Genomic DNA, 11,047 nt, shown 5'->3' on the forward strand with positions numbered 1-11,047 from the left:
CCTGCCTCTGCCTCCCGAGTGCTGGGATTAAAGGCGTGCGCCACCACGCCCGGCTCAGCTTTTGTTTTTAATAATTTATTTTTATAGGCATTGGCGTTTTGCCTGCTTTACACATCTATGTCTGTGTGAAGGGGTCAGATCTTGGAGTTACAGACACTTGTGAGCTGCCTTGTAGGTGCTGGAAATTGAACCCAGGTCCTCTGGAAGAACAACCAAGTGCTATTCACTGCTAAGTCATCTCCCCAGACCATATATATAATTTATTTTATTTATATGAGTACACTGTAGCTGTCTTCAGACACATCAGAAGAGGGCGTCAGATCTCATTACAGATGGTTGTGAGCCACCATGTGGTTGCTGGGATTTGAACTCAGGACCTTTGGAAGAGCAGTCGGTGCTCTTATCCACTGAGCCATCTCTCCAGCCCTGTTCTGTTTTATACTGACATAGCTTCTCACTATGTAGCCCTAGCTGGCCTGCAACCCATAGAGATCCATTTGCCTCTGCCTCCTCAGTGCTAGACTTAAAGGTGTGCTCCATCACTCCCTGTAAAAGTCTAGTGCTATTGTTTGTGTGAGACAAGATCTCACTGTGTTCTCCAGCAGGTGGAGTTGAGCAGGAAAGTACCCTACACCTGTCTCCTCAAAGCTTACTCTCCCCCATACTCTATCTCCACTCCAGCCCTACAGCCAGCTTATCATAGTAGCTGTTTTGTTCTTAGTTCCAAGTCTGGTTCAGGCTCCCTGCCAGCTCCCAGGGCCATGACCCCTGACCTTGCTAAGAAATCTTTTCTGTGGCTGGAAGAGATGGCTTAGTGGTTAAGAGTATGTTCTGCTCTTACAGAGGACCAGAGTTCAGTTCCCAGCACGCATGGAGGAGGGTGGTCCACAGGCCCCTGTAACTCCAGCTCTGGGGGGGCACCACACCTTCTTCTGGCCTCTGTGGGGCTCCTGAACTCCCACACACATACTCATTATTTTAAAAGAGAAAAAAAAAACTATCTTGAAAAGATACCTCTCCTGGATCCTCAGGAGACAGTCAGTACCCTTGTTCCCCTGGGGAACACCCCTGGCAGGTGAGCAGATGATGTCTGTCTTTCCTACTTAGGTCTTCCTAGAGCCCAGACACCAGGAATCTCAAACTTACCTATGTACTTATGCCTGGGAGTTTTTTTGTTTTTGTTTTTGTATTTTGTTTTTGTGTTTTTTGAGACAGGGTTTCTCTGTATAGCCCTGGCTGTCCTGGAACTGACTCTGTAGACCAGGCTGGCCTCGAACTCAGAAATTCACCTGCCTCTGCCTCTCGAGTGCTTGGATTAAAGTGCTCTACCACTGTCTGGCTTGTGTTTGGTTTTGAAACAGTCTAGTTCTTTGATGCCCCAGCCTCCAAACTGGAAGTGCTGCATCAGGAGCATGCACTGCCCCACCATGCGGTGAAGTGCCTGGAGCCACACCCAGAGCTTCATCTCCCATTCCAGCTGTGTTCTCTCTCTCTCTCTCTCTCTCTCTCTCTCTCTCTCTCTCTCTTTTGTTTTTTGAGACAGGGTTTCTCTGTGTAGCCCTGGCTGTCCTGGAACTGACTCTGTAGACCAGGCTGGCCTCGAACTCAGAAATCCACCTGCCTCTGCCTCCCGAGTGCTGGGATTAAAGGCGTGCAGCACCACTGCCCGGTGCCTGGGAGTTTTGCTGCTCACGTTGCTTTCTCTGCCTTCTACACTTCCAGAGACCTCCCTGTCGGAGAAGAGTTTCCCCACAGAAACCAGATCCACTTCCTCCTCGGGTGCTTCCTGGTCTCGCCCTAGGACAGAGCTGCATCAGTGCAGGTTCCTTATCAACTTCTAACCCCTCCTAAGGCAGAGTGAGGCAGAGGCCCTGCCACCTCCAATCCTCGAGGGTCACTGTGCCTCTGTCAAATACATCACCGACACAGCTGAGGCGCTCTGAGGCGGGAGTTCTATACACTCCTCTCTCAAATAAATACAGCCTCTTGGCATCTGTGTAGTACAAGGTATGGTGACCTCCTTATCCAGAGCCTGGCCAGTCTCTCATCCTGCGGAGAGCTACCTTATTCCTGCCCGCTCTTTTCCACCAGCAATAGAAAAGGGGGGCCCAGGCCTGGCTCCAGGCAGGGAGTCTTGGCCAGGGTTCCCAGCTGGCATGCCAGGCAGCCTGTGTGCTGTGGCTGACTGCCTAGCACCTGTGTATGCCAAAGGGATGGAAGTAGTGGCCCCTCCAGCTTCCCAGAGGCCAGCAGGCAGCAAAATGGAAGGAGAAGCAGAGGGGATGTTTGGGCACAAGGCAGGCTCTAGTAAGCCAACTAGGAGGCCAGAGCCCAGGGCTGTCTGGCACACTGAGTTGTTCATTTGCTTCCAAGCTTAGCTTCCTGGACAGCACTGTAGGCTTCTTTGTGCACCGATGAGAAGCAAGGCCTGGGGCCCCGGATGCCTGTGTGCAGAAGCAGAGGTGGTAAGCCAGACAGGCAATGAAAACTAACTAGCCTACACATACCTGCCCAGGTCTGGCTGTGGCTGCCAGTACAAAACAGGGCTTTCGGGCTTTGATGGGGTCCAAGAGGAAAATGAATACTATTGCTACCCTTCTTGCCCCCACTTCCTGCCACCAATGTTCTGCTCAGGGACAGAGCGCACAGGAGGCAAAATTAGAGAGTTGTGCTGGGGACAGGGCAAAACCAACCTGTTATCTGAGTGTGAATCCCATTACTTCCTCTCTCCGAGCCTCAGTTTCCCTGCATCCAAGAAGGAGGAGACAACACTGGGTACTCCTTGGGTAATGCAAAGCTCTGGGTCCAAACAGATCAGTCAAGCATAAATTTGGCCCCGTAAAGAGTTCTCAGCATTAGAAGGCTGGATCTGGGCTAGCACTCCTACGTTTATTTACATGTGTGTCTGTGTGTGTGTGTGTGTATGACCATGAGCATTTCATGACATACAGTCTCACACTGAATGCAGTGCTGCCCACTGGGGGAGACCATGACTGACCCATGGTTCAGATGAGGGGTGGAGCTTAAAGAACTTAAATGCCCCTGCTCTGAGTCCTCCGATGGCAAACAGCAGAGTCAAGAATTGGATGTTGGCTCAGGCTGCTCAGATCAAATAACCAGGACTATACTGTCGCCTCGAGCCCTGCCTGGGTCTTCTACCTTCCTTTCCTTTGCTGTTCCATGGATTTGTCTATTGGGTCAATCAAGGAATTCGGGGTTAGAAGGGGCTAGAAAGACTGGACACCTAGACCAGTCCCTACGCCACCCCACAACATTGCTCTGGCCACATTGTCTCTGAATGAGTGGCTCTTGGTCACCTCTTGTGATGGAAGGCACACCCCCTCGTGGATAGACACTCCATTTTTGGACAATGGCAGTTGCTGGCAGTACTACCCTATATAGTGGTGAAACCTGCCTCCTGTGACTTTTGCCTCTCACCCCCACTCCTCTGGCTGGGCTATTCCCTCCTAGTCACATTGGAGATTCCAATACATGAAGACTTCAGTGTTCCCCTCCCAGGGCTATTACTCCCAGAGTGATTCCTGTAAATCTGAGTCCCTCCCCCCAGCTGTAGCCTGTGCCCTTTATTGGTATACCCCTCCCCGTGCCAGCAGCCACCTCTGCATGGGGACCAGAGGTGTCTGGAACACCGTGTTCTCCTGCATCAGGGCAGCCTCCACCCCGCCTGCTGATTTTCTAACTTAGCTCTGGGCTCCAGATCCCAGGCAGGCAGAGAAGAGGGAAAGAATTGCCACCTGCGTTGACTGGCAGATGTCAAGGGCTTTGACCAGAGGGCAGGATGGGACATTACTGTCAAATGGGTGACTCTGCCAGGCCAGGTATTCCAGCTTCTTAGACTCCTGGTCTCTGTAGCAGTCCCTCCATTTTACGTTTATTTACGTGTGTGTGTCGGTGTGTGTGTGTGTGTGTCAGTGTGTGTGTGTGTGTATGACCATGAGCATTTCATGACACATGTGTGGAAGTCAGAAGACAACTTGTGGGGAGTTGGTTTTCTCTTTCCACCATGTTGGTAGGTCCTGGGGATTGAACTCAAGTCATCAGAATTGATGGTAAGGACTCTTATCTGATGTGGCTTAAATAAACATGGCCCCCGTTGACTTTGTACAGAGTGGCACAATTGGAGGTGTGGCCTTGTTGGAGTAGGTGTGGCCTTCTTGGAGAAAGTGTGTGTGTGTGTGTGTGTGTGTGTGCGCGCGCGCGCATCTGGCTTGGGTTTTGAGGTTTTGGTAGCTCAAGTGAGGCCCAGTCTCTCTCTTCCTGCTGCCTGCCAATCCAGATGTAGAACTCTCAGCTGCTTCTCTAGCACCATGTCTGCCTGCATGCCGGCAGGCTTCTCCCCATGATGATAATGGACTAAACATCCGAACCTGTAATCCAGTCCTGATTAAATCTTTTCCTTTATAAAACTTGCCGCAGTCATGGTGTTCTTCATAGCCATAGAACAGTAACTAAAACAATAATAAGGCTCTCGCCAAGCCCCACCAGCTCTCTGGGTGTGTCCCCTGCATGGGCCCATTTCTGAAACACTTCAGCAAGCTGTTTCATGTGGGTCAGGTTCCCTCCCAGTGCACCTGCGGACTGTCTGGTGTGTGGCCCAGGTCATCAGGTCTGTTCTTAACCCCTTCTTAGGCAGGAGCCCAACCCACCAGTGTCCTCTCCCTCGAAGCTCCCTGGAGGCTCCTTTCCCCTCAGTTCCCCATGCCATCTCCTGAAACAGTACCAGGCAGCTGGCAGTGGGTGGTGTCGGATGTGGCAAGAAATGACTCAGATGGCAAAACAGGCATGGTGGGGTCTTCCTGGATGACACCAAAAGGAGGTGCCGTTGATATCATTGGATGAATGGGAATCCTGGGAGAGAGTGGTCCTGCCTAGGAGATTGCTGAGCAGGCTGGGTACAGGGCTGAGACCCTGCCCTAGACTAAGCAGGAAGCTGGGTTCAGGCTGGCAAGGAATGCTGGGAGCACCAAGCTGAAGACTCCCCGGGCGGGCACATGGCCCAGTGTCGACTCTGCCTCACACAGTTAGGTGGGCAGCACCCCTTTTCTGTCTTTCCTTTTGTGAGGGGCTGAAGGAGGCTGACTAAAAGCCCTGAGTTGGTTCCCTGCCCACCTTTGCTCTACCGAGCACCCCCTTGACACACACCCCCAGGAAGGACTGCTTGGGAGGTCATTTCAGAGCACTACACAAGGACAAAAGGGGCCAAGGCTGGGGACCCAAATGGCTTGGCACAGAGGGGGTCCGCTGTGCAGTCTATCTCCTCTAGACCCAGAACAGATGACATTGCAGGGTCCTTGTGTTGGAGGATGGAGACACAGCTCTGCCAGGGTCTGACTCCCCTTCTTCCCCCCCCCCCCACACACACAGCTGAGCTTGCAGCCTGTGGGTTTGCTGAGGCAGCACCATTCCTGGCTCCTGCCTGCCTTTGGGAGCCCCTGAGGGGCAGGAGCTGACAGGTTCTCATATGACAGGCACTAGGAGATATCAGCAGGGGGGCTAACTGCCCAGGGTGACAAAAAGGCTGGTGAGCCAAGCTTAGTGTGAGGACCAGCTCCCAGGATTCCCCCTTGTATATTGCAGATAACCCAGACAATATCCTCCCTGTTCATTCCTTTCCAGGAGAGACTTGGCATTATATGGGGTCTAAAATGTGGACTAGAAGCCAGAGTCTAATTTTTAGAAGGGAGCAGAAGGCCAAGTGTGTACTGAAGCCTTGGATGGGAGGGACCCAGGTATGGTGGCTCAGCGCTGTGATTTTAGCTCTCTGAGGTAGAGGAAAATGGCTAAAAGAGTTTGAGGCCAGCCTTGGGTACACAATGAGTTCTAGCCCAGCTAAGGATACTTAGCAAGACTGTTGGTCTCAAAAAGCCAAGAGCCTTGGACACGGAGAGTGGCAGGGTCCCCAAGTGCAGGCACAGGGTAGCTAGCTACCTGGATAGCTTCAGTAAGACTCCATGCTAACCCTGCTCACTGCTCACTGCAGGGATGACCTTGACCTTGAATTAACCTCATATTCTTAAGGGTCCGGTCAAGATGGACAGAGAAGAAAGATGGTCGGTAGGAAGTGCTGTGTAGGAGCTAGTAACCCCAGAGAGTCTCAAGACACCGCCCATTTCTGGTTCTCACCACGTCTTGCTTGGTCACAGGACCAGGATGGTAACAAACACCAGGGTGGAAGGGAGAAAGGAAGAAGTCTTGTCCTGAAGTCTAGGGAAGGGAGAGGGCTCCCTCCCACAGTATCCTCTCTTCCCATTTCCGGGCTCTCAGATAGCTTCCCACAGAACTTCATGAACATCTAGAAGTTGGGGAGGGGGCAGACTCATTATGAGTGGGAGGTGGAATGTAAGCGACAGCCTCCCCCACGTCTTTCAGTGCCCGCAGTCTGGGCTCCGCCTGCCTTCATAGGAGAATAATTTATTCATTGTGACTCCCGCAAGAGTAACAATCATACATAATTAGGGTTAATTATGACATTCATTAATTACGATGACTTCTTCTTTTGATTCTGCCCTCACTCCTCCCCTCTCCCGGTTCTCCAAGCGGGGGGGTGGGGCTGCCTCTGGCTCTGGAACCGCAACACTCCGGGTCCCCGCCCGCCACCGACGGCCCGCGCTGCCGCAGCCCCCAGCGCCGGCTTGAAAGCTGCGCACCCGGGGCCGCAGCCTTTCGGGCCCCCAGCCTAACCGGTCCGCGAGATGCGTGCCAGGTTGCTGTGGGTCAGAGAGGGACGCCGGAGACACACAGAGGAGCACGTAGGGAAGCAAAGAGAAGCGGAGTCTGCACGCGCCGAAAGGAGACGGTTGTGGCTAGGAATTCAGAGAGGCAGGAGAGAGGGGGCCCCGGGGAGCCGCAGACAGCGATCTGACGGCCCCGGGAGGGGTGCGCCCCGCACGCACACACGCGCGCGTACACCGGCCCACACCCGCTACACACGGCCACACACGCCCTGCGCCTCCGCTGCGCCGATTCCCTCCAACAAAGCCGAGTTACAACCGCCCAGGAGGGAGCCGGAGCGCGTCGGCGCCTCGCGCGTTCTGGCGGGTCGTGCTCGTGTGATCTGCTCCTTGGGTCCCCTCGTCGCGAACCCTCTCCTCCCTCCCCGGCACGGCGCGCAGCCTTAGGAATCACGCGGGCCCCGTTTAGCTTCCGTGACCCCAAAGGGACCCAGCCACTGTGATCAGCGCTCCAAGTCAAAGATGCCCGGGCGGGGCCAGGCCTCGCACCCCACGACTTACCTTGGTTTCTTGGAGGGTGGATACGGTCCCTGGGGGGGTATGGGTGGCCGCGTCATCCGGTTCATTCTCCTTCTCGCTCATTTCGGTCATGGTTGGGGTATAAAGGAAGAGAGGGTGCAGAGACCCGACGGCAGGCCCGCTGGGGGCAGGCTGTGAGTGGCGGGCGTCTCTTTGGGACTCTCAAGCCTTTCTCCAGGGGCAGCTCTTCAGTGACCCCAGGAGAAACCCTCCCAGGCAAAGCAGCCCCCTAACCCCAGGCACCAGGGGAGAAAGTTGTCGGTGTGGCAGGGGAGAGGGAGGCAATTACCCCGAGCCGCGTAAGCTGGACGACCCGGGGTGTGAGGATCAAGGGTCTGCAGAGGATGCTGCGCTCCGCGGGAGGAAGAGGGAAGTAGGGATGCGCGGATGTGCAGAGCCAGGGAACGACGGAGCTGTCCGAGTCCGGCCGGCTCCGCCGTCCTCTGCGCCCGCCCCCCATCTCCCTCCCCCTCCCCGCGCCGGCCCCAGCCCTGCACCCGGCGGCCCCTCCGCCCAGTCCTAGCCTCCCAACTTTGATTTAGGAGGTCGCCTGGTCCCTCCCCCTTCCCTCCGCCACTCCCCCGCGCAGCTATGCAAATGAAGGTTCTCAGCTATTGGCTGCGGTGGTGGCTAGGAGGGCCAGCTGGGTGGAGTCTTGGGGGGCTCGACAAGATGGGGAGGGGTTTGGAGGGTAAAGAAGCGGAGGGGTAGTTTTACATTGGAAAACCCGAAATGGGGGCCGATAGGTGGGGAGACAAAATTGAAGGAGGGCTGGAACAATGATAGTAGCGTCTGGAAATGCAAATAATTCGAGGATGCCGCAGAGTAGCCGAGAGGAAAATCAAAGTTACAGCGTTCTGATAGTGCACATTGGAAGATGCCGCACCTTGGCAGAGAAAAAGACCCGCTCGCCCCATTAACTTGATGCCTTTCTAGGATCTCATCAAATTATACCACTACTAGACTTATAGACGCTCCCTGAAGCAGAGAACAGGCTGTTTTGTGTGTGTTTATGATCCGCGTGCCCGTATGTCTGACTGTATGCGTGGTACATGAGAGGCGCACGTGTGAGTTTGGTTGACAGAGGTTAGTTTCCGGTTCCATTCCTCAGGAGCCATCCACCAAGAAATGAGTCTGAGTCTCTCATTGTAAGCCAATTTGGCTAGAGTGGCTGGCGGTGGAGCCTGAGAAATCCTCTCTACCTTCCCAGTGCTGTGGATTTGGCCCTTTTAAATAGAGGCTGGAGATTAAAGTCAGGCCCTTATACTTGAATGATTTTAAACTATACTAGCGTGCCGGGCGTGGTGGCACACGCCTTTAATCCCAGCACTTGGGAGGCAGGGGCAGGCGGATTTCTGAGTTCAAGGCCAGCCTGGTCTACAGAGTGAGTTCCAGGACAGCCAGGGCTACACAGAGAAACCCTGTCTTTAAAAAACCAAAAACCAAAACTAAAACAAAACAACAACAACAAAAAATAAAACAAAACTCAAACTGAAAAAAAAAAAGGCTAGGGCAGACAGCTCTTCATCATGGATGGAAAATCAGGCAGCCATGAGCCTTAGTTTTCCTGTCTGGACTTGAGCAGAAATGGACTTCGACTATCATCCAGGAACTCTCCAAATCTCTCTAAGATAGGCTCTTCTAAAATCCTGAACACCTGGAATTTGGTCACCCATAGGGCCTGGTGTTCTCTGCCCACTCAGTCTGAAGGTGCTTCCTCTTATTCCTCTTCCTCTTCTGCTTCTAAAATATAGTTATTCTTATTTAATGTGCATTAGTGTTTTGCCTACATGTGTAGGTGTGAGGGTGTCAGATTCCCTGGAACTGGAGTTACAGACAGTTGTGAGCTGCCACATGGGTGTTGGGAATTGAACCCAGATCCTTTGGAAGAGCAACCAGTGTTCTTAACCACTGAGCCATCTCTCCATCCCCTGAAGGTGCACCTTCTAATGCACGGCTATAAACCGCTACTTATTTCCCCAGGCCTTCTGTTTTTCAGCACCCTTCTGGCCCTGAGCCGATTTGGCCTGATCAAGGATGCTATGTGTGGATGGAGACATGTCTGGGCTCATGCGTGCTGCCTCCTCTGCTGTCGGTGGTGGCACTCAAGGACTCAGGTGATGGAAGCGACCAGCTCCATGTGAGGCCTGAAGGGCAGAGTGGCTATCCTGTCAAGGATGAGATCACCCTTGGAGCACTGCTCAGGCTCCTGTGTCCAGGAATAGAGCTCCCGTTTGCCAGTGGTAGAATAGGACACGGGCAGGTGTTCAGGCTGCTGTGGGGGCTTAGATCCCTCCCCCCAGCTTTATTACCTCCAGCTCAATGGCAGCTGCAGAATTCCTCTGGCTCCTGACTCTACTGAAAGGAACCAAGGTGGATACTGAACTCTCAGCCCTCCAAAGTGTCTCCCCAAAGGAACCCTCATGATTAGCCTTTGAAGACCATCCTGCCCCTCTGAGGATTGTACCCCCATAGCCCATTTGTTTTCCTGGGCATCACGGGACACCGAGAATCATGAGGCTCTCTACCAGCCCAGGGCTGGAGTAAGCATAGCAGAGCATAGCTGCAGTCCCAGCATAGCTGTAGTCCCAGCTATTCAGGATGCTGTGGAAGAAGGCCAATATGCATTAAAGAACGACCTTACGGCCCACCTCAGCCATTTATTGAGACAGTCAATGAGACACTCAGTTCCTCAATGAGAACTGACAACTAGCAATGGGCACTAGACTCCTTGCCATTTGCCTGCTATAAACAAAGCTCAGAATTCATTCCCAAGCACCACAAAACATGAACATATTTTCTGTTTTAGAATAAACAGGTCTCTTCTGGGGTAAGGTATTCCTGTTTCTTTCTAAAAGCTGGGATTTGGAGGGTTTTTTTTAAAACAAAACAAACAAACAAAAACAAAAACAAACCCCTGCTTGCCTCAGCTACTGAGTCCTGGGATTAAAGGTTCATGCCACCAACCTGCTTTTAATTTATTTTTACTGTATATGTTTGAGTTATTTTGCCTGCATGTATGATGTGCACCATTGCATGCCTGGTGCCTATGGAAGCCAGAAGAGGGTGCAGGAGACAACTGGAGTTACAGATGGTTGTGAACCATAAGCTGCCACATGGGTGCTGGGAATCAAATCTCAAGTTCTGAGAACAGCCCGTTCTTTTAACCACTGAGACAATTTTTTTTTTTTTTTTTTTTGTGGCCAGGCAGTAGTGGTGCACACCTTTAATTCCATGCAAAGGCGGGTGCATCTCTGTGAGTTTGAGGCCAGCCTGGTCTACAGAGTGAGCACCAGGACAGCCAGGGCTGCACAGAGAAACCCTGTCTCAATTCCATTCCTGGCTCCCAAAATAGAAAAAAAAAAAAAACAAAAAAAAACAGAAAATTGATCTCTGACCCTCTGACCCCCACATACATGCCAGGATGCGCGCGCACCTCCCCCAACAAACAAACAAACAAACAAACAAGATAAAGATGGATGAGGGCGACTGTGCCATGGTGGGCCACGCTCCCGTCTCTGGCGGAGTATGGAAGAGTGACCAGGATTCCACTCAGAGTAGGCAAATCCAGTGTAAAGGGCTCTTTCCCCTTCCTCTCCTTTCTTCTGGGAGATTTGTGCTTTTCCAGTTCTTTCCCCAGAGGAGCAGGAAGAACGCAGTCTCCTTGGCTCTCCCTCCTTGGCCGTTTGAAGCCTCATATTCTAGTCCATGGAGAGAGTGATGATCCATAGGCAGGGAGATCCTGACGGATCCCAGGGGAGCCAGAGGTACCACTC

At 52.8% G+C, this 11,047-nt stretch overlaps 1 protein-coding gene across 1 annotated transcript in view; it reads right to left on the reverse strand.

Moving 5' to 3' along the window:
• Positions 1-7,823, reverse strand: part of Stac2 (SH3 and cysteine rich domain 2) — a 17,289-nt gene extending 9,466 nt beyond the window's left edge. The window contains exon 1 of the mRNA XM_021177829.1: positions 7,254-7,823. Coding sequence (XP_021033488.1) covers positions 7,254-7,343 — 90 coding nt within the window. The 5' untranslated portion in view covers positions 7,344-7,823. The remainder of the gene's footprint in view (positions 1-7,253) is intronic.
• Positions 7,824-11,047: the final 3,224 nt, after the last annotated feature.

This window comes from Mus caroli, chromosome 11 (genome assembly GCF_900094665.2).
Source record: "Mus caroli chromosome 11, CAROLI_EIJ_v1.1, whole genome shotgun sequence".
NCBI lineage: Eukaryota > Metazoa > Chordata > Mammalia > Rodentia > Muridae > Mus > Mus caroli.